The sequence below is a fragment of the Dichotomopilus funicola genome (assembly GCF_033296635.1).
Source record: "Dichotomopilus funicola strain CBS 141.50 unplaced genomic scaffold C8A04scaffold_35, whole genome shotgun sequence".
NCBI classification, from domain to species: domain Eukaryota; kingdom Fungi; phylum Ascomycota; class Sordariomycetes; order Sordariales; family Chaetomiaceae; genus Dichotomopilus; species Dichotomopilus funicola.
In genome coordinates, this window is record NW_026944056.1 from 219513 (window position 1) to 242192 (window position 22680).

A 22680-nucleotide genomic window follows, 5' to 3' on the forward strand; every position below is an offset into this window, starting at 1 on the left:
TATAGTCGCAGCGTGTCAATATCAAGCACATCACTTCGCAAATACAAATCCAGGGCGAAGAGACGGATATAATCATAGAACGGGAGTAGGACTTGCCTTGGATTGGTTTGTGAGGCTACACCATCAAAACGGTTATCATTCCTGTTACGATTCGTGGAGGTCGACGATGGATACGGGTCAGGAAAAGTCCGGACCTAAAAAGAGCACTCTTGGTCTCCTTCTCTGTTGCGCACGCAGTGGTTCTACGAGCCTGCCACTACCGCACCCCCCACGACAGCCTCACGGTCTTTTATCTCCAAGCAACACATTTCTCCGTGATGACCGAGGGCCACAAGGGGACGGTTTTACAGCAGTCTTGCCCTCTCGGCCGCCACCAATGGTGGAGAGGCGATTTGGACCACAAGCCAGACGAGCGGAAGTCCAATATACCCACTACAGTGCTTCGGGCATACATCATCCAGCGGTACTGACCCCAGGTCCAAAACAAGCTCCAAGTGCCCAGTATGGGAGGATATATTCTAATATTGCCCAACAAACGGTCGAGGTCCATACAAACATTCCGGCTCATAACTTTGGAGCCAATGACTGCGAAATGGGTGGCAGAACTGGAGGCCCCAACGTGGGCAATATCAGCTCCCCCCCAACTAGGGCTGGGCGTGACGATACCACCAGAGACAACCGAGTACACAATTCAGCGGTAATCCCCAGGGGACCATTGAGTCTCCCCGATGATTCATATCGCGGGTTGCAGACAGTACACCGTGGGAGAGGTTCAGTAAATTCATCGGACAACGGCCCCGGAGGAGGAACTCGGGCCCGGACAAACCCACAGAATACGGGTGATGTCTCGCCGATGTCAGATGGTGGAGATGATGTCCTAGGCGCTTACACCGTCTCGCCGGTGACACCCGATAATCCTCACACGCCATGGGCTGAAGGATCACGATACCCAAGGTAGGGCAGTTTCGAGTCCTCCAAAAACAAACGTTTACTCAAAAAGATCACCTACGGGGGTACTGGGGCCGCCCTCACACCTAGCTCCCCGAGGAATTAAGGGGGCCTATCGTTGAGTAAATGAGGAGGAGGGCAGAAGAGCGGGTCGCTGGTCGGTTGCTCGGAGCCTTGATGCTTGGACTTGCGGGCGAGTCTCCTGCGTAAAGAGTGTTTCGAAAGGAGTTATAGGAAGTGGAGGTGGGCAAAGTTGGATGGTAGAGAAATTGATAGCGATGGCTCGGTAGCTAGGCAGTCAGTCTTCAGGAGACCCCACAAGAAGAATGAGAACTGAAGAAAATTCAGATTATCCTAGCCGAACGTTGATGTGGTCCAACAAACACACGAAGGCCCAGGAAAGGAAATGCCGTTGTCTGACCTGCTCCCCACCGAATCCCCCCCCTTCGACACCACCTATCCCGAGCAGACGGATACCACCCGTGCACCCGGAATTTCCGGGTTCCTCCGTGAGATGGAATTCGTGAGGTCAGCAAGCGTGTTTCGGCAAGTCCCTTCTCATCATGGGTCAACGGTTAATGTGGTTTTACCCCGCTTGAAAAAACAAAAGACGATGATGATGCGAGTCTCGAAAATTCTTGAGGAAAACGGAAATACAGGTGCCTGGGAAGCAAAAGGATGATGGGGGAGCGCTGGAACAGTGGCCGCGCACTCGTGCCGCGCATCGTTGCGTTCCTTTTCAGGCACTCGCAATTCGTCGAGGCTCCCTCATTCTCTGCTTTCTCATTCGTGGGAGTGGGAATGCAGCATGTGCTCGTAGGGCTGAAATGCGTGACCCTCACTTCCTCTCCTCGGGCTTGGCTTCCAGGCCGATGCATGAGATCAAGCGCCGCTCCCTGTCCGACGTGGACGTTGCGGGGTGTTCTGCGACCCCATTTGGGGTCGTGAGTCGTGATCTTTCGTTGTTTGCTTCTCTTCGGTCTAGGGAATGGGTTCTTGGCACGGTTGCGGGGCCGCTCGTCGACAGATGAATGGTTCGTGACAAACCGATAAACAACTCTTTGCTGCAGCAACTTGGATCAACCCGACTGCCTGAGAGCGTTATTTCCTGCGCAAAGCGGGCAGCCGTCCGTCTGCCCACTCAGGACTCTCCGCTCTGCTTCTCTGCCCAAACCGGCCAGCCCTACGGAGACGGTACGGCGGGGGAGACCGCATCACCGAAAGGCCACAAGGGCCGCGCTTCAGCCAATCTCGGGGGCTCGCTTGCTGTTGGCTGGGACTTCAAACCGCCCAGCCCGCCACGACGATCGCGGGGGGTTGTGGATATGCTCCCCCCTGAACACAGGTTTCGGCATGCCGGTCAACGTCCTTTGTTGGCCTGATATGTTTGTCACGCAGCTTCTCAATGCAGATGCCCGCTTACACTCACCCAACAGATCCGAAGAGACGAGTGACAAGCTGTCGAAGATAAGCCCATTCGCTTCCGCGCGCGTCCCTTTCGAGGAAACAGCCCGCGTCAGGTTCTTGCTCTTTGCTGTTCCGAAAACGTTATTTCGCCGGGCCACAACATTGCAGCTGGCGCGTTTGGGGTTTCGCTCGGCGAGACGATGGGGAAAACTGCATGGCTTGCTTGGCTTGCGTCCAGTTCTGTTGTTTGGCCGAGCGGACCAAGCAGGGCGCTAGTTAGTTAGTTAGTTAACGTTAGACCATGACATGTCCAACCCGACCTGAGCAGCCGGTCTTACTGTGGGACAACAGAGGCAGTCTCGGCTGGCCCCTTTCCCGCTCCTCGCCCCCAACAGCACTGGTGGCCGCAAGGGAGAAAAGTAACGCCACGGACACTGCTGATACATAGAATGCTTGGGACCTGAAGACAGCCCTTAGAGGAAGAGATTTTTTAGAGGCAGACTGGTATTGCCGTCCACCTGGGTGCTGGACCCAACAAGAGGAAGGGGGCCGTGGAAATTCAAACATTCATCTCATGGTTGCAGAGAGTGGCTGCCAGCAGACGGAGCGGGCTTCGCCACATTCGCCGGTGGCCCGTTCGATTACGGTGCAACTGTGGCCGGCCACCGGTCCCGTGGGTCGTGGTGGACCAACCATCAAATGGCGGCCAACCGTCCGTCCTCTTCAGTGCTCTTCCATGATCGTCCCATACGTAGTCAAGTGAGCACAAGTTCCCGACTGCAACACAGGGAGTGCGCCAACGGCCAACAACCTTAAGAATGCAGCGGCGAGGGCAAAACACGAGATTGACGTGTCGTGTCCGCAAAGACTATTGGCATTGCTGCGTTCGTCATTCCCCACGCGGCTCTGTTGCATGACCCCGCGGGTGATCTGGGGTTCTCGGCTGCTCGTTCCTTGGTGGGGAGACCTGGAATTCGTCTGCCTTCTGGGGAAGGGAGACTGGACCTGCAGATTTTGGTGATGGTTGAGGCTGGAGCTTGAAGTTCGAAAATGTCGACTGGCGTGGTGGCTGGGAGCAGGTTTGTCCGTGGGCGGATGCCGCGCTCTCAACCTGCTAGTTCGAGACTTGTGGTAACACTTGAGAAAAGGGGGGTTGCAACGCGTGGGCTGACAGTTCTTCCCTAACATCATGCATACCCCAACCCAGCGAGACACCCAGTTCCGGCACTCAAGAAACCAACGGACACTATCAATAGAGCGCCATTGGCGCTGTGCACCACCGCAATTGGAAGGATTCATGGCTGGCCAATGGGGCGTGGGTTGTGCTGAGCTGCGCCAGCTTGAGGACCCATACTGACCGGGGCCCCCGGTCGTGTGAGCAGGCAGCAGCGCTCAACCGCCCACCGCATTTCTCATCATCTGTCCGACGCCCCCGGTCGCGACGACGTTCGTCCTCCGAGTCCTTCTTCGCGCCTGTGTTGCGGTTCTTTTCCTCTTTCTTCACGCCTTTCCCACCTGAGGCCATCCGGATTGACCACCTGCATCTTTCTGCCTTGAATTTGCAAACCAAAGGTATTCATTTTTCTGTGGTCGAGTTGTGACCTGCCAAGGCTCTGCAACAATCTCTCTCGTCGTTGACCGCTCGACATTCTGTCCTTTCCCACGCGGATCAATTTACATATCACCCCCTCGCACCCAGCTTCAGCTTCGACCAGCAGCACAGACGGTTGTCGCCAGGTCCTGATTCCACAGTGTATCGGGTCCCTGGCGCTTGTCTCCCATTTCAGGACTTGTAGGTCCCGGTCCCCCCTTCCCCTCTTCTCCTCTCCCTCGTTAGGGGGCCTCCTCTGCTTGGACCGCACTTGCTCTTTAGGCTCAGTCCTTCCCGCGGTGCTTGCTTTCCCTCGTCTCCTCTGCGGGGTTATCTCGAGCAGTCCGTCCTCTCGGCGTCGCACTCCAACTGTGACTCACGCACTCGGTTCCGGTCAACCTAACAATGAACACATTGAGAGCTGACCAGCGGAACTTGACGCAGTGCTTTGCCCTCCGATTGCCACAGACCCTGATGCAGGCCCCGCGCAGCCCAGCAACCATGTCTTCCAACCCGCGAAGGACGCCGGTGACTCGCTCCGCACCCCGGAGCTTGAGCATTAAGACAAACGTCGTCCTCAAGAAGGGCGCAACCTTCCACTCTCCCACGACTCCGGTGGAGTCTCCCGAGCCCGTCTTTACGCCGCCTTCCTTGCCTCGACGATCAAACACCAGCCTCGACGATGTTATCGATGCTCACCGCCGCCGTGTTGCCCTGACCCTCGGCGACATTGACAACATCCTCAAGGACGACGCTTCCCTTAGTTCGACCCGGAAAAAGGCGCTGCGTGACGAGACTCTCCCGCTTCCGCGGGGAGTTCTTAACCACACCCTCGACTCGGTGATGGCCAAGGAGCAGCCGGCAGAACGCCGGATGCTTCGTCCCCGTTCCCGCCGCATTACTCGTTTCCATGAGTCCGACAGTGGACTAGGAACCTCGATCGCTTCCACTGGGGAGAAGGAGGCGGCTGCCAGAAAGGAGAAGACTACTAGGACGAACGCGGTTACTAGATCGGCGGCTGCCCATACGTCTAATGCCAGCTCTGTCGGCCTCAGCTCCCGCGCTACCAGCCGCATTTGCGAACATACCTTGAAGCCCCTCCTCGGCAATGCCGGTTTCAAAGACTTCCACCCACTCCTCCTTGAGTGCCCGAGGAAGATTCAGGAGAAACAGATTGTTTGCCTCCGGGATCTCGAGAAGACGTTGCTTCTCGTTGCTCCTGTAAGTGAGCTTCTAGCTGACCAAACTGTGTGGGGAGATACTTATCGTGCCCTGCTTTTAAAGGAAAGGACAAAGGCTGCCGATCTGTACTTGGACTTCTGCCTCACCACCATCCGCTGCATCCAAGCCACAGTCGAGTACCTCAGCGACCGAGAGCAGACGCGCCCTCGTGACGTACCGTACACGAGCGGATACTTTGTCGACCTCGTCGACCAAATAAGGAACTACGCCCAACAGCTTGCTGACGCCAAAGAAAACGGGAACCCGAATGAGATGGATGTTGATCCGTATGCCACCTTTTCCACACCCGCTGTTAAGAGCATCACTAACAACATCGTTAGAACGGATGAGATCAAGCTCCACGGGGGTATCCACATTAACGGCCGCCCTGCCGAGCTCGTCCGCGTCAAGAAGAATGGCAAGATGATCTCGATGGCCACAGGCGAGCCGGTTGAGAAAATCGAGGATGAGGCCGATGGCACGGTACGCTTCAAGCGCTCCGCCAGCCAGGAGCTCGAGGACGAGGAAGAGATTATGCGGTCGATGGCCCGCCGAAAGAAGAACGCCAGCCCCGAGGAGCTTGCCCCCAAGAAGTGCCGCGAGCCTGGCTGCAATAAGGAGTTCAAGCGCCCTTGCGATCTAACCAAGCACGAGAAGACGCACTCTCGTCCCTGGAAGTGCCCGGTGCCCACCTGCAAGTACCATGAGTACGGCTGGCCTACCGAGAAGGAGATGGACCGCCACCACAACGACAAGCACTCTTCCAGCCCACCAATGTTCGAGTGCCTGTACAAGCCGTGCCCATACAAGTCGAAGCGCGAGTCCAACTGCAAGCAGCACATGGAGAAGGCTCATGGCTGGACTTATGTGCGCACCAAGACGAACGGCAAGAAGGGCTCCAGCATCAACGGCAACTCAGCCCACCCCACTCCTCAACTGCAGAACCTCCCTACCCCGTCTAGCGAGCACAGCATGAGCGTCTCGACTCCTCCTGACACATGGGGCCAGGTTTACGGCGGTAGCAACCTCGACTTCCCTACCTACATCCCCAGTGATACCGATTTTGGCATGATTCCCCAGGAGCTATCGCTTGATTACTCTCCTATTGACAACCCGACCCCGTCCACCGACTCTGGCATGGACCACAACTCTGCCTACCAGGATATCGGAACAGACTTCACTCTGTACGAGGATATCTACGGCGCTCGGGTACACCTTCCCACCCCGCCTCCTCTTCACACCGCCAATGTCTACGCAAAGAACATGCCGCCGCAACAGTTTATCCCGTTCACAGCGGCGGATATGTGCCAACCCCAGGCGGCGCAATTGTCGCCTATCGGTCAGGGGAATGCGATGCTTTACACCCCCAACTCGCTTGCTGAGGTTGACGAAGGGTTTGACGACAATGGCGAATTCGCCGCCATTGCCAATGCGGTGAACGGCGGTGACTTCATCCTCTTCCCTAATGGAGGCGTGTCCAAGCCGATGTACAATGATTCTCTTTTTGCCAACACTGAGATTCCCAACATGACTGCCGCCCATGCCCAGCCGTCCTCACAAGACTTGATGGACGCTTTCAATCTTGAGTGGACTGCGCAGGACCTCAACAACGCGTACTACTCGCTCTAAATCCGGGCTGCGTAGTCTTTGGGAAGTCGGTTTTGGTTTTTTTTCCTGTCTATAACAGAAAGTATGGAGGTGAATTTTGGTTTTCATAACTGGGGATGAAGGATCTCGTCATGAATAATGAAGGAACCGGGTGTTTGTGGTCCGAGAAAGATTGGCACCGTGGACGTCAGAGAAACGACATCGGATTTGGCCTTCTCGATCTGTATTGAATTTTTGTCTTCTAGTATTATGGCTCTTTCTCCATCTTCCTCTTTCAGGTTTCGAGCAGGTGACGCTCATGTATGGACAGGGAGCGGGGATGAAGAGATGAATGGCTCTTTTTCCGAATGGTAGTTGGGAGACATGTAACTTGATCTCCGTGTTAGGTAGATTCCTCTCAACAAAGATGGTCATTTCCACCCTCAACACTTAACAAGATCTCCAAGTGACCGGGTATTACGGGATAAGTTGGGAAGTGCCTTTGGCCAGCCCGGCCCGCGAGCCCGCTCAGTCGCTGGGCCTATATGGTCCGTGCACCGATAATGTGGAGCCCTGGGCCCGCTCTTGTCCACAATAATTTCTGCTTCAATTTCTTTGGCCTCCCGACCTTTCTTGAACCTCCCAACACCTGATCTCTCCAAGACCGTGCGGACTATGTACTACCAGTGTACCACCGCAGCTTCTACCGGCTAGAAACTACGCGCAGTTAATGTATTTCCTGTTGACCAATTAGTTCCATTCAAACCATTCGGGCTCTGTTCTGAGCCCCCGCCCCCCCCTTTGCTTTTAAGGTATGTTCAACCCGGCTCCCTCTTTTCCACATTTCCACAGATCCAAGTTTCGACGTCGCGTCCCTGCCATTTCCTCGACTCCCTATTCCTCTTGCCAAGAGGAGAACGGAGAGATATACACGCCACAAGTGTATTCGGTAACGCACTACCCGACGACGAAACGCAACACGAGAAGCCCATATGATGATCTTCGCAACGCCGGTTGCAACCCTTCAATACATAAATTAGGAAGAGCCGTCTGAACCTCCTCGGGTTGGTAGTCGCTTCGTTGCTCCCAACGTTCTCGTTGAGGAGTCTCGGGGTTGATGGCCCTCCTTTCGGCTGTCTGGCTATCTTTTCCTCTTCTTGGTCCCTTCCCCGGCTCACTTTCTGTTATGGAAAAACGCTTGCACCGTCATGTGCTTGCGGGGTCGGTTTTGGATTGGATCTTGAGGAGGGGGTGGTTCAGATGGTGGGGTTGGTGGTGCTTATAATCTGGGTTTCTGAAGGGCTCTTTGTTGTTGTTTTTTTCCTATTGTTCAAATTATCTTTTTGTTTGGCCTCCTGGGCTTCCCTGGGAGAGCCTCCCACCTTCGATGCAAGTTGCTGACGTGGTTAAAAGTCTAGTTTCAATGCCAATCGAGCGGATCAAAATGTCTACAAATATACACTGGAGAGATTAGAGGTAGGTCCGAATAAAACAACACACCCATCCGATCATGGTTATGATGGATGACTACGTAAATGTGGTACTTGTGCATGGATACAAGTTGGAGAACATTTGACATGCCTACTGTGGTCATCGTGGCATGCTTCTCTTCGTGTTGGTAGCAAGTAAGATAAATAAAGGTACATCATTCCAAATCAAGCCAATTTCATTCTGTAACGCCGAGACCGTACGAAGAAAAGGGCTGGCCCATTGCCTATTTATACACTTTTTGCAATGTCGCGGCCCCCTCTGCAATCAATCGTACACCTCTTCTTCATTGCTAGCTAGCGAAGGCTTTAGCCTTAGCTTTGTTTAATCACACACCCATCCAACCCCCTTTCTCTCTTTCGCTTTATTTGGCAAAGTGCAGGTCATAGCCCAACCACTTCCTCCAAACGACCTGCTCGACCGACAGGCCGGGGTAGCCGTAGGTCAGCGGTAGGAAGAAATACCAGCTACCGGCTACTACTGCAAGAATCACAGCAGCAGCAATCCACGCGGGCAGCAAGCTCTGGCCAGCAAACCGCTCACGGGAAGTCAGGTGGTGCTTGGGCACGGCTGGCTTCTTCCCGGCCTTGCTCGCCTGGTGGGCCTGCTCGAGCTCGGCATTGTCCTGGCTAAAGACAAACTCGACGATGGCGCCCGTAACGAGGGCAGAGGCGAGGTGGGCTGGTAGGTAGTGGTGCAAAAACAGCTGGCGGCCCATGACAAAGAAGGGGAAGTAGTGGGTAGCCCAGGCGAGGAAGAAGAAGCCAGTCGAGTTGTACAAACGGGAGCGGGAGCCTGAAAGGGGTTCGAGTCAGCGGGTGAAGGATAGATGGCAAGGCAGGTTGATAGTGACTTACGGTGATCCAAGGCATCGATGCCGCGGCGCAGTGAGAACTGGTCGGCTAAGATAATGCCGGCGTAGATAGCCAGGACACTACTAGCGAGCCACCAGCCAAGAGGGTTACCAAGGAAGTAGATCTGCTGGCGGGTGTCGTTCTGGGTCCAGAAGCTCACACCACGGAGCAGGAATGGCCACTGGTACGGGAGCGACGCATAAGGATGGCTGGCAGTCAGCTGGTTGTTGTGCCAGAACATGGACCGCTGCAGCTCGAACCACTTCCGCAGGAACGGTAGGGATTTGACTTTTCTCTCCTGCTTCTCGCGCCGCTTGTCATCGGCCGGGAGCGAGGGAATATCCTCGATAAGCCAAACGTTGGAGCTCGGCGCAATCTGCTTGTTACCGTTGATCTCCTGCTGCTTGTGGGCCCATTCGGGGAGCGGTTTGGGGTGTGTCCACATGGCAACTTTGCTGGGGTTGTGGATCAGCTTGAAGTGGCTGGAGACGCTCTTGAACTCCTGGCCCTGCTTGCCGTGTTCGATACGGACCTCGAACAGCGTATCAGCGGCCCGCTCGCCGTAGGCGTCCGCAATGGAGGCGGTGGTGAATTCCTGGTTAGTGGGGTAGTAAGGAGAGGCGACATCATGAGAAAGCAGGATAGTGTCGGTGACCAGGTGGCGAAGCCTCACAAGGTCGTGGTTCAAAACGTGCCGATCAAGCTTCTGGTCATCCGCATCAGCGGGAAGAATCTGCCAGTGGTTGTTGGTGTCGTTGAAGGGATAGCCGGTGACTTGCTGACCCTGGCTAGAAACGCGTCCGTCATCGTACCTTAGGGGGTAGCGGTCGGCGTGGCTATGCAGGAAAGCCTTGGTCTCCTTGTGTTTGAGGACGATGGTGTCGTAGTAATTAATCGTGTACGAATTAGCGAGCATCACGTTGTCGCTGAGCGTCTCTTGGAACTCGGGAGTCATAAAATCGTCACCAGGACCGGAACGGGTGAGGATGGAGAAATGGACCTGGAACCAGAAGAGGTAAAAGAGGAAAGGCATGATGATCAGGCCAAATGCACGAGCGGCAAAATGCTTGCCAAACTCCGGTAAGCTCAGTGCGCCCCCCGGCCGTTTGACGTCCAACAGATCCCAAAGATCAATGATGACGGCAGAGCCAATCGTGATGAAGGCAAACAGGCCGACATACTTGGTCGAGATATCGCAAGACAACGCGAATCCGGTCAGAATCAGCCACTTCCACCACTTCCTCGAGAAAGCCTCGTGGCGCAGCTTGTAAAACTTGATGTAGCAAAGCAAGCTACATGCCATGGCAAATACAAGCGTGGCATCGAGCAGTATCAAGCGCGTCTGGCCAATGTGGGCGTTGTCGAGCAATATCAGGCCGGCGGCAATGACACAAGCTGGCAGGCTGTATCCAGACTCCCACATGATAAGATAGGTCACGGAGACCGTCAATGCGCCGAGGATGGCAGGCAGGGAGCGGTACGCGACGTAGGGGACCTTGTTCACGATGTAGGAGTCGCCAATGTTCTCGAAGTGGAAGCGGCCATCGTAACCGACAAGCCAGCCCATGAAGGCAAACAGGAGTTTGCCGAACGGGGGGTGAACATCGAAGAAGTAGGTCTTTTCGAGGTAGTACGAGGCGAACTGTGACGGATGCCGTTAGCCAAAGCACCAATTTGACTCTCACGGTACTGGCGAAGCGAAATATGGGATGTACCTTGCCAAAGTGGACTTCGTCGAAGACAACCTCGTTGGGGTGGCTGATGCCCCAAAACCGGGTTAGGAAGGCGAGCGCGGTGATGACGACGAAGACGGCTTTAAAGTCGCGTTCGGAGTTGGCAGAGGACTTTGCGGCCGCAGCTTTCACGAGCTTATCCAGCTCGACGTCGGAAGAGGCGCCATCCTTGGTCTTTTTCGTCGAAATACCGACATTCCGCTGACGTAGAGTGCCCTGGGGCGTCGAGGGCGAGGCCATGGCGTGGAGGCTGCGAGGGTGAGGAGCGCGTCAGCGGGTGTGCATAAGAAAACTAGGAGCACAAACGAAAATGCCAGAACAGAGAAATATTCCACGGAAAGTTGAGGGCAACACGTGCAACTTTGAAGGTGGTTGTCGTTGCTGACAATGTTTGACGCAAACACTTGATAGACTCACCTCGCCAATCAGACGCTCTATGAAACCCCCAATTCGTGCGTCAATAAAGAAACCCCGAGAGGGGTATCGAAAGGGACTAACAAAAGGAAAGATTAAAGACAGTCGAGAAGTTGAAGAAGGGCGTGAGTTGCGCGGAAAGGGCGAAGAAACCCGCGGTTGGAAATATATTAAATTGCGTCGTACCCCTTTAAGCCTCCTAACGGCAGGGCTGAATCAGCTCTGCGTAGTCAGTGTCTCGCGACCAGCTCCACTAAAGCCAAACATCTTTTCTGGACACCTGGCGAAACCTGAGGTGGGTTCGGACTGTAACCCCCGGGCCGCCAAGATCCCTGTTGGTCCAAGCTCCCTTGGGGGCCCACGGGCCGTATCAGCAGCATGCATGGAAGCTTGTCGGGGCAGCCACCTCTTCTAGGCGCGTCGAACAAAATCGCGTGAAGACTGTCGAAATACCGGCTTAGTGGAGGGGATCTTTTCTATTTAAACGGCAACTTGTATGTTACCGGACATTGCACCCGATAAGGTACATGTCTTCCCGTTATGATGGGTTAGTGCCCCGCCGATCCCGTTGGTTTCCGCCCGGAGTGGTCGGCACATTTGCGCAAAGCTGAGGCCCGGCCCGGGCTGCGGGGTTAGGGTCAACAGGTACCTTCGTAGCCCGCGGGTAACCCCTCCTTGCCGTGGTCCGAAGAACGGAGTGGGACGGGGAGAACACTTCAAAACCGCGTCCCCGGGCCGTCGTTGTTTCTTTTAAAACCATGTTCTCTAGAGCAACGAGGCAATCCTTTCCAGTACTTCTCCGAACGACCCTGGGCAAAACAACACGACTCGGACACTCTTTCTCGTCTCGTCCTCTAAACACCATGTCCGCCACCCCCATTTTCACCGAGAAAGCAGCCCCGCGTAAGTTGCCATTGCTTACTATTGTCAATGTTTTACACCTCAATGCTGACGAAGAGACTAGCTGCGGGTCCCTACGTACGTCTTTCGAGACCTTTGTCCCGGCGTACCCCTCCATGAGGTCGTCATGGCACTGACAATCCCCGTAGTCCCAGGCCATTAAGACTCCCACCACCATCTACTGCTCCGGTCAGATCCCCTGCGATGCCAAGGGCAACCTAATCGAGGGTACCATTCAGGAGAAGACAGCCGCCTGCATCTCCAATCTTAAGGCTGTCCTTGAGGAGGCCGGCTCGGGCATTGAGAAGGTGGTCAAGGTCAACGCCTTCCTAACCGACATGTCCAACTTTGCTGTAAGTAATCTAGGCCAGGATTGAGACATCATATCATGATTAACCCAATATTTTAGGCCATGAACGAGGAGTATGCCAAGTGGTTCACCCATAAGCCGGCTCGCAGCTGTGTCGCTGTGAAGCAGCTGCCCAAGGGTGTTGACGTTGAGATTGAGTGCATCGCTCTCCCGTAGAGAAAAAAAGACTCGCGGGGGTCTTATATTAAAATGAATAGAATTGACTAAGGATCCCAAGCCCGTCAAGTCAGGTCAAAATGGAAGCTCCTACCCGCTTTGAAGGCCCCCTGTCAACGTTTAACTAAACTCAGAGTAACCGTCGAGATCAGCAGCAGGGAGTGGAGTCACTCAGTGCATGATGACGACCTTCCAACGGCCGGTACTAGCCAATAAACAAGGAATGTGTTTCACAGTTCCTGAGCAAGCTACCTCAGCTCCTTCGTCCGCGACAAGTCTAGAAGCAATCTGTAGAGCGGGGACCTCCACTAGCGTTCCGAACGTCTTGTTTTACCCTTGAATAAGATGTCCTCCAGGTCGAGCCTCGGGTCCTGTTAAAGGTGCATGTACAGGATTCAGAGTCACGTTATATCCCCACCTTCATTGGTCCAACATTCACCTCGCCGACAACACAGCCATAACCATAGCCACTGATTGATGTCGGCCGCGTCACGTCTCATCGGGCTGGTTCGGCTGGTAATACTGGTTCTGTTTTTCTTTCCTCTGGCGCTTCCATAATTCCGTAACATCTCCCCCTCCCCGCCGTCGGCGATCAAAGAGCATACCTCCGTTGTACGGAGTACCCGCGCTATCAACCCCTTTTAACGCCGGAACTTCAACTCTTAACCATGCCGCCGCCGGTGCCAGTCAGCGCGAACCGGGGAGATGCCCAGCGGCCCAGGGAACCATCGACACTTTATAAGGTACATCTTCCTATCTACCCTCGCTGCGCGCCTTTGACTAAAAACCACTAGTTCATCATGACCCCCTTCATATTCACCACTTTCCTCCTCTCTCTCGCCCTCGTAGACCTCCGCCATTCGATTTCCCGCACCCGTTATCACGCTCACCCTACTTCAACGGCGGCCGACGACGCCGCTCATTCGGATCACCGAAGCAGAACTCGCTTGCCGCCCTGGTTACACCGGCTTATATACCGGTACCAGCCCTACCGCTACGACAAAGAGCGGCCCGGCTCTAGCGCCACGGCGTCGCCCGCTGTGACTCCGGGGTTAAGTCCAGGAACGCCGGGGACCCCCGGGAGTTATCTGAGTAAGGGCGAAGAGGCGGGGGATTATTATCACAGCAAGCAGCGCAAGCTGATGAAGATGGAGGCGGAGGAGGCGTTCGAGATGCGCGGGATGATAATGGTGGTGCTTGGCGTGGTGAGTGTTGGGGTTATGTGGGCGGCTTGGAGGGCGGTATCTTGGGGGCTGGGGGTTTTGTGGGGGTTGCTTGCTATTTAGCTGGGTACTTCAGGTGGGTTTGATAATGTACAGGAAGTGATGGTTTGAGGTCAACGGTTAACTTTGAAAGTGATGTCATATGGCGTACGGGGATAAACGGGGGACCGGGTTTACAAACACAGTAGTGTAGCTATTTATCACGGATTTAGGAAGGCGACCTGTTTTTCCTTGTTTTTCTTCTCTTTTCCGCTAAGGTATAGAAAGAATCGTCACGGTACGCCTCGAACGACATTAGAACCAATGGAGGAGTCTAGTAACCTAACGCCAGCAGGGACAGCAATCGCTCACAGGTCTCGCGGTCGATGCCAGACATATGTCACCTGCTGGGTGCCTGGTCCAAATCCCTCATACCAGTCTTCTTTGACGTTTACGAAACCCTCCCTCTCATATAGTTTCCTCGCAACCGTCAAGGAAGCCTGCGTCGTCAAAAAACACTCCGTAAAACCACCATCCTTTATAAACTTCATGGCCGCATCCAACAACTTCTTCCCTACCCCCAGCCCTCTGGCCGACCCATCAACGATAAACCCTCTCAGCCGCGCAACATTAGGTCTCCCTGGACACTCGCCATCCACGTAGATCGTACCCACCGTCCGCTCTTGCGGCGGGGCGCCAGGTTCTGAGGAGGGTGTTGTTGTCACAGCCGACCACACTTGGTTCACCGGATTACCCAGTCGGTCCAATACGTCGCCGAGTGAAGCGGATAGGACGACCTCAAACTTACGGCCCCAGCCATTCCGCGGGTAATAGTACTCAACGTTCATCTCGAGGCTGCGGGCGAGAAGACCCGGGCGATAGCCAGTGACAAGGGAGACCGTGGGAGGGGCCGGTAGTAGTGATGAAGGGACTTCTGGGGTGGCGCTCGGAGTGAGATCGGGGGTGGGGGTATCACCGACAGGACGGGATCGCTCAAGAGCAGCACCATAGGCTTGGAATGCTTTCGTGAAATCGACGGCACTTACTCCTGGGGGAGCAGCAGCCAGTGCTTTGGCGACCTGGTCGCGGGCATAGGTGTTGATCTCGGCGAGTGTCTTCTCTCCGGAAGCAGTGAGGACGTAGGTTTCATCATTCCTAGCAGCCGAAGATCCCTGGCGCTCCCGTCTCACAAGACCGGCCGAGACTAGTTCGACCAGCATACGAGAGGCCTGAGCCGGGCTGACGTTGAGCTCAGTGCAGAGGTCCGGGAAGGCCCGCCAGCCATAGTCGCCGATCTCGATGAGACAGTGCACGGCGGCCGGGGAGAGCGGGAACGGGACGGGGGTCGGCCGGAGAAAGCCCCATTCGCGGACCAGCTTCCGTGATGCCTCTCGGAGCTGCAAGATCGGATCCCGGACCGGCGCCGGGCCTGCAGGGGGGTCTGCGGAGAGTGGAGTGACGGACGTGGCCATGTTGGACACCGAACACCGTTTGCTCCTCTGGGCGATGGAAAAGAATTATTAGCCGCTAGGTTTTCTTACTTCCTAGAATTTGCGCGGGCGCTCGACTCTGTTCTTTAAGTACCATTCACAACACAACCTCAAAGGCAACCTGTCGAAGATAACGTGCATCCGATTGCGGGGGATCTCCTCGACCACGCCCTTGCGATGATCAGCTTGCGCTTGGCGGTTGAAATCCACCCCGCCAGCCGGCTCGAAGACCTCGCAATCGCATATCTCCAATTCAATTTCGACGGGAAGTGGCCAGCTTCAAGGTAGTGTAGTTCTGTCAGCCCCCAGTAGAGATAGCGGGAAGGTTGTGCTGTGGCCCCACCTGTTGAATGGGAGCACCTAAAGGGGAAATCGCGACTCCCCCACACCCACGATAACTTTGCGCACCCCGTCCACTCTTCACCTCAAATCTCACATTTTACTCCTCAATCTCAGAACCCAGTTTGTCCATCGCCGGCGCCGATTTGTCATGGCCTGGGTGTCGAAGTTGAAGTAAACGGCCTCAAGACAAAAGCACTCAGCTGACGTGGCCTCCGAAGCGTTTAAGTACTATGGTAATTACTGATCCCGCGTATTCGACTTCGAAGAAATTGCCATATTAGGCTTTTGACACCACTGGGGCCTACAGCTGTGGTCGTTGTGCAGTCCGTGGCCTGGTGGAGCGAAACCGAACAACCCCTGGAAAACGCTTCCAAGGAGCAACGGTTCAGCCGAGTCGTGGCAACAATCCCCCGTTCTCCGCCCTACTCATGGCCCCCGGTTCCGGTCGCCATTCACGATGCCCACCTTTTTATTGGCCAAGTGAGTCTTGCAAACGGAGCCGGAGTCCAAGAAGTTGCTCCGTGTCCAGCCTCGGCATGCAACACCACCAACACCATCCCAGGTTGGCCCGCCCCGTTGAGTTCCAGTCCCGGTTGAGGTGGGTTTGGCCCGTTTGGGGGAGCCTCCACCGGCAGTGAGTGCTGGATCGCTGGATTGTTGGCCCAAGGCACTTCACATCATTAGAAATTCGGTTGAAATCGTCTCTCCTGCGGCGGAGACGCTTTCTCCCTCCCCGCTTTCACTCTCTCGGAACCTTTTATTAGGAACATCAGAGGGGCCGACCCTAAAAGCCGGGTATTATACGAGAGTGCTGCGGGTGGTTTCACCACCGACACAATATTACACTAGGCAACTCCCAACCCAACGTGATATATTATCCGGCCTTTCCCCTTTACACCTCACAACGAGGCCAAAAAGAACAGCACCTGTCCAGCCATTAATCGCCAATACCCATACGTTCGCCATGATTCCCTACCGCCTCATAACAGCTGTCGCTTTAGGCGGCGCCTACCTTCTTTCCTCTGGGAGAATCCCACAATGGACACCGTTCGGTTTCCTCCCTACCTTTGTAGCCTTGTGGGCAGTACAGAGCCTAGCCTATGCTTTCTGGGCCGTGATCCTCTACCCAAAGTTTTTCTCCCCGCTTCGCGGCTTGCCTGAACCGAGCGGCAACTCATGGTTCATGGGCCAGTTTGGGAAAATCAGAGCGTCCCCTACAGGAGTCCCCATGCTCGAGTGGTGAGGAGTTGTCCTGTTTTCTTCTTCCCCGATTTCAAGCCCGCGGCCCGCAATCCGCAGCCCAGCACCCAATACCCAGTTTACCGTCCTGCTTGCTAACTTGGCTTCCAGGATCAACTCGGTCCCGAACGATGGCCTTATCCGGTACCTGAGTTTGTTCAACCAGGAGAAACTCTTTATGACCTCGCCCAAGGCCCTTGCCGAGGTGCTCGTTACCAAGAGCTATGATTTTGTTCGCCCAGGCCCGGTCCGATTTGTATTGGGCCGCATCTTGGGTGACAGCCTGCTCATTGCCGAGGGAGACGTACACAAGATGCAGAGGAGGAATCTGCTTCCGGCTTTTGCCTTCCGCCATATCAAAGACCTTTACCCCGTCTTCTGGACCAAGGCCCGCGAGGGTGTGCAAGCCATGACCGAAGAAATATTGAAGGGTGCTGCGTTGAATGGCCAACCCGGCGGGCGCTCAGGCGTGATTGAAGCGTCGAGCTGGGCATCGCGAATCACCCTCGACATTATTGGCGTGGCCGGCCTGGGTCGTGATTTCAATGCTATCAAGGACCCTGGAAATCCTCTGACGGAAGCATATGCCCGTCTCTTCAAGCCGAGCCGCCAGGCGCGCACCCTCCAGCTGCTCGGCCTGATCACCCACCCAAGGCTCGTCGCGCTGCTACCGGTCAAGCGCAACGGCGACATCGACGCGTCCGCTCACCACATCCGGGCCGTGTGCGCCAATATCATCCAAGAAAAGAAACAGAAGCTAGCGGAGAAGGAACGGACTGACGTGGATATCTTGTCCGTCGCCCTCGAGTCGGGCGCCTTTACCGACGAGAACCTTGTCGACCAGCTCATGACTTTCCTTGCCGCCGGCCACGAGACCACCGCCTCATCCATGACCTGGGCCATCTACCTCCTGGCCAAACATCCCGAGGTGCAGAGGCGGCTACGTGCCGAGGTTCGTGAGCACCTACCCCCACCATCGGGCGCCGACGACGCAGCTTCCAGCATCTCCAGCGTCGACATCGACAAGATGCCCTACCTCAACGCTGTCTGCAACGAAGTCCTACGCTACTACGGGCCCGTCCCCCTGACCCCGCGCGTCGCCGCGCGCGACACTACCATCCTCGGCCAGCGCGTGCCCAAGGGTACCCAGGTCGTTCTGGTGCCCTGGGCTATCAACAAGTCTGAAGCAATGTGGGGTGCCGACGCGCTCGTTTTCAACCCCGACCGCTGGATGCCCGGGCCTGACGACGCCGACCGCCGTGCGGCCGCTAGTGGTGGCGCTACGAGCAACTATGCCTTCATGACCTTCCTGCACGGCCCCCGCAGTTGCATCGGCATGTCGTTTGCTAAGGCCGAGTTTGCGTGTCTGCTGGCGTCGTGGATCGGGAGGTTCGAGGTGGAGCTGCATAATAAGGAGGAGTTGGACGAGTCCAGGATTGAGATCAAGGGTGGCGTTACCGCGCGGCCGGCTCACGGGATGTATGTTAAAGCGACGGTGGTCGAGGGGTGGTGATAGAATATAGAAAGGATAAGGGTTGGGCTGTTTGATAAGCTTGTTGTGTTTTAGGGGTTCTTGGGTTTTTTTGCTTGCTGTACTCTACTCTACAATGTCTCGCGGGTTTACTCGGAAAGGCGCATAATCGTTACGGTTCTGTCACATAGTCTCTAGTCAGCAGGATGGGTTCACAATCTCTCTTATTACCTCACCTCGTACTTGAACACTTCCAACCACCGAGTCGTTGCTATAGTTGCGGATTGCACGGGATGAACTAGGTCCCTTCAGCTAAGTCAAGGGACGGCCGGGCGGGAAATCCAAGGGAGGATTCCAAGGCCATAAAACGGTTGTCGTTCAAAATTGAAGGACAACAATGGGTTAAGATATGTACGTGGGTGCGTTTTGACAAATGTAAGATACGGACCGCAGGTTAAGTACATGCTTGTCTTGAAATGCACTCTGCGTGCCCATAGCTAGAGGCGTGTCTACAGTAGTTGTTAGGTAAGCGGGCAGCTCTAACATTCGTTGAAGGGGTAATAAAACCGAGTGCATACTTCAAAACCCAATGACTATGTGGGAGGAAGTCATTTTGCGCCCAAGTTTAACTCCGAGGAATAGGTGAGCGGCGAGCCATTCTTACACACCTCAGCTCTAGCTTTCGAGTAGTCCGGGCCCAAATACAGTCCCGGCTACCAGCAGGATCGGACCGCCTGAGGTCCTGCTGCTGAAACATAAAACATCCCGTGTGCTCAGCTGACGGGTGTGCGGGAGAGCGGCACAGGGGGAGCTCTCTTCCGGGATGACCGGAGCGCGATGGTTGAGATGGTGCTGTGATAACTCGCGGGATTCCAGACAGTGGAGCCCCTGCAGTGGTTCATGCAAAGCATCGCCCTCACGGACCACGGCGCATGTTTCAGTCCGGGACAGGACGAGACGAGACGAGACGATTTTTTGTTTACGGGTTTTCACTTGATGCATTTTGGGTCCTTGTTGGGGTTGTTCTGACGTGCAATTACACATGAATTCTCGGCCTTGCATTTGGCGTCTGCATCCGCTGCAGGCTGCCCGGAGTACTGCGGAAGCTCCGGGATCAAATCGCACATTGGAAATTGAAGACCGCACAAGTGAAGGTCAAGGTGAAGGTGGGTGGGTTGATGCCCCAGGTTGGTTTGGTCGGTTGCTCGAGGCTTGGCCAAAGTGATGATCTCGCAATCCGTTTGTTCCTCCGACATACAATTTCTAAAAAAGAGACATTCCTGGCTAGGTATCCAAATAAGTTACCCGGGTAGTTAGTCCTTTGCTCCATCCATCCATCTGAGATGGCAGTCTCATTGATTGCTTCACTTCTCGGAATGAGCCCCCCCTGCCCAGCCGTGCCGCTTCGCATCTTCATTGTGCCGCGCGCGCCCACCTTGCCACATTCGCTGATCAGTGGGCTCCATGTTTGTTTCTGAGCAATGGTGAGACATCTCGAGGCAAGGTTGCTCAATTTGGCGGAACACCGTGCCACCCCGGAGTCCTGCTCCTGCATATCTGTGTGGGGTCCATGGGGTCTGAGGGCCCCATGGATCGTGATAGCCTCCACACTCTCAAGCTCATCGGACCGTGCGCGGACGTGTAGAGGGGTTGGGGGTCTTGGCTGTGGGGGTCCGAAGGTTGGTGATGGAGACGGGGTTAAGGGACGAGAAAGCCACCGCAGCGCTGTCAAGAATGTTAGAGGCCACTCTGGAATACAAGGTGAAAGACGGGACGCGGAAGTTTGCTTGAGGTGATTTACTTCGTAAATTCATATAACTAATGTATGTCCAAATAGCATTAGGCACGACTGGCTGGTTCTGTCTGCCTACTACCGTATGTGATGTTAAATGATCATGACCTCAACCTGCCAAATATCCATTCCTCCAGAACCAAGTCCGAAACTCCCTGTCAATCCCGTTGTTCCCAAAGCCATGACCTGCCGCCAGATGGATCCAATGCCCGAGATACTAAACAAATCCCCCCAAACTCAGCCGTGACCCCCTTCCCCCTTCGGAGAGTAAACGCCGTTTCCGTCTGCTGTAATGATGGAGGGGCCGAAGAGCAAGGCTGCATATTAATACACGTACGGTAACACCCCCAAAGATCCCCGAAACAAATGAAAAAAACAACCCATTGAACAATCTACCCCATCACCTCCAAGTTCCATGTATTCTCCCACGCCGATGGCTCGTCCGCTTCAACCCAACATCCCCATTGATCATTAGGCTTTTCCACCGTCGCCCGACACTACTGCGGTCCTTGCCCAGGCTACGCGCACAGTCTTGCCAGTCCGACTTGGTCAGCTTGAGCTTCTCGAGCACCAGCTCCACGAGGATGCGATCCTCCTCCGTGCTCCACGCCTCGCCGTCTCCTTCTACGACAGTGTCGGTACCCGGCTGCTCGGTGTCGCCTTCTGCGAGAGCGCCGCTGTCAGAGGAGAAGGAGGATGAAAAGGAGGAGTGGAGGCTGTGGTAGTCGGCGCGTTCGAGACCGAGCGGAATGACCTCGGGCGCAATGCGCGAGCGTTTTGGTGTGTGGAGCGGGGCTGGTTCCGGTCGACTGTCGTCTCCGTCGTCCTGTTGTTCCGTCTCGTGTTCCATGTCGCTGTCGTCTTCGTGTCCTGCATCGTCGTCGAGGGCGCGGCGGCGCTTATTGGGGCCGCGTGGTGCTTGTTGCGCGATTGACGTGGTGCGCTTTACGATGCGCTTTCTGGCTGGGCCGTGCTCGCCCGAGGGTGTTGCGCCGTCTGCCTTCTTACGCGATCGTAGGCGTAGCTTCAGAGGAGATGGTGCATGCGCTAGCGGTGGACTCGGCAGATGCTGGCGGGTCGAATTTGGTGGCGTGATGGGTTCCTGGGCTGTAGAATGCGCGGGTGGGTTGGCGATGAGTGACTGGAGGGAACGGCAGGTAGAGAAGATGTTCCCTATCGCGGTCTGCGGTGCGACTTGCGGTGGGGGGCTGGAAGGCGGCGACGCGAATAGCGCCGTTTGAAGTCGCGTCAGGCGCGGAGAGTGCGACGAGTGCGACGAGTCGCACGGCAGCGCCGACGGCAACAACATGTTGGAGGAACGTATTTGAATGTAGGCGCGTCGGTATTTCGAGCAGGCAACCGCAGAGGATGCGGAAGAACTTGTCGGGAGTGTAGACGGTACGCGACTTCCGGCAGAGACGGTTTGCGACGACAAGGGGAAATGCGATTGAATGCGCCAGTGGTTGGGAAGGTCGATGATGGCAGCAAACGGATTGTCGTTGTTCGTATTGGTAGTGTCTGAGAGCAAACGATATGATTTGGAAATGTTCGTAGTGTGCTTGAGGCTGATGTAGGCACAATCGTCGACTTGTTTCACGCAAGAAGCTGGTGGTGCGGATGTTGCAGTGAGAGAAGGCGACACGGAAGAGGGACGGGAATCTTGTCGACGGGATCCGGAGAGGGCGGACCAGAGGAGAATGCGCCATAATAAGAGCAGGCCCGCCCAAGCGGCAGTCGGCGACAGGGGCTGGTGCGCAGAAAGTGGGCCACATGACGGGGGTTGTGCAGGCTCGGCAGGGCTTCCAGGTGCTGCCCAGGGGGCGCGAGCCAATGGTGCCGGGGCTTGTGCGATCCAGATGCCCCTCTTCCTCGCAACCCTCCACAAAGTGTCTTTCTCCCTCCCATGCCTCTGTCCTGCAACCACTTTAGGAACAAGCGACGAAAATGGGGGAGGGGGTATCGCTTCTGCACAAAAAGCCGTAGTCCCTCCCCTCGTGCAGAATCGGGTGTGGAACGGAGGGATGATAGTTAAACGAAGCCAAGCCGTTACGGAATACCGTCCCAACCCAAACCCTTCCTTGTTTTCCCGCCCACCCTCCGAGCAATCGGCCAAGGTCCAAGGCAAACTCGGAAGAAGGCAGCAGTGGTGATAGCAGCAGGCAGAATGAAAAGAACTCGTGAAAGACGGCCGCGGCCCGGGGGTTGGAGGAAGCCTATTTCGAACTGTTCTTCCTCTCCCTCCTCAAGGGAGAAGTCCAGGACGAGCTGTGTCGCGCCACAGAGTATCTTGTGTGGATCAATCTCCGGTCCGTAGAAGGACAGACCATTGCTTCTTCTTGTGGCATTTGCACTTTGTACTCTGCCCTTGAGGAAAAGGCAGCGTAGTGCAATATCCGTGAGACCGAACCTTGGGTTATATCCCAGGCTATTATGATGTGGCCAGCCTGGTTTTCACTCCAGATCCGCGTCATCCTC

At 55.4% G+C, this 22680-nt stretch overlaps 6 protein-coding genes across 6 annotated transcripts; 3 read left to right on the forward strand and 3 right to left on the reverse strand.

Annotated features, from left to right (window-relative positions):
• Positions 1–4447: 4447 nt before the first annotated feature.
• C8A04DRAFT_37630 (uncharacterized protein) lies at positions 4448–6796 on the forward strand (the record flags this gene model as incomplete). Its single annotated transcript, XM_062783951.1, has 2 exons — positions 4448–5454; positions 5509–6796. 2 exons carry the CDS (start codon positions 4448–4450, stop codon positions 6794–6796), a joined length of 2295 nt encoding a protein of 764 aa, XP_062636639.1.
• A 1810-nt stretch (positions 6797–8606) lies between these two features.
• C8A04DRAFT_37631 (glycosyltransferase) lies at positions 8607–11069 on the reverse strand (the record flags this gene model as incomplete). The annotated part of the gene is made up of 3 exons (XM_062783952.1): positions 8607–9037; positions 9100–10738; positions 10812–11069. The coding sequence occupies 3 exons, from the start codon at positions 11067–11069 to the stop codon at positions 8607–8609; spliced, it is 2328 nt and encodes a 775-aa protein (XP_062636640.1).
• Positions 11070–12106: 1037 nt separating this feature from the next.
• C8A04DRAFT_37632 (Endoribonuclease L-PSP-domain-containing protein) lies at positions 12107–13955 on the forward strand (the record flags this gene model as incomplete). Its single annotated transcript, XM_062783953.1, has 4 exons — positions 12107–12169; positions 12293–12496; positions 12553–12639; positions 13464–13955. 4 exons carry the CDS (start codon positions 12107–12109, stop codon positions 13953–13955), a joined length of 846 nt encoding a protein of 281 aa, XP_062636641.1.
• Positions 13956–14239: 284 nt separating this feature from the next.
• On the reverse strand, positions 14240–15343 carry C8A04DRAFT_12528 (uncharacterized protein; the record flags this gene model as incomplete). Its single annotated transcript, XM_062777366.1, has 1 exon — positions 14240–15343. The coding sequence occupies one exon, from the start codon at positions 15341–15343 to the stop codon at positions 14240–14242; it is 1104 nt and encodes a 367-aa protein (XP_062636642.1).
• Positions 15344–16667: 1324 nt separating this feature from the next.
• On the forward strand, positions 16668–18455 carry C8A04DRAFT_12545 (cytochrome P450; the record flags this gene model as incomplete). The annotated part of the gene is made up of 3 exons (XM_062777370.1): positions 16668–16942; positions 17054–17738; positions 17787–18455. 3 exons carry the CDS (start codon positions 16668–16670, stop codon positions 18453–18455), a joined length of 1629 nt encoding a protein of 542 aa, XP_062636643.1.
• Positions 18456–20605: 2150 nt separating this feature from the next.
• C8A04DRAFT_12559 (uncharacterized protein) lies at positions 20606–21514 on the reverse strand (the record flags this gene model as incomplete). The annotated part of the gene is made up of 1 exon (XM_062777374.1): positions 20606–21514. One exon carries the CDS (start codon positions 21512–21514, stop codon positions 20606–20608), a length of 909 nt encoding a protein of 302 aa, XP_062636644.1.
• Positions 21515–22680: the final 1166 nt, after the last annotated feature.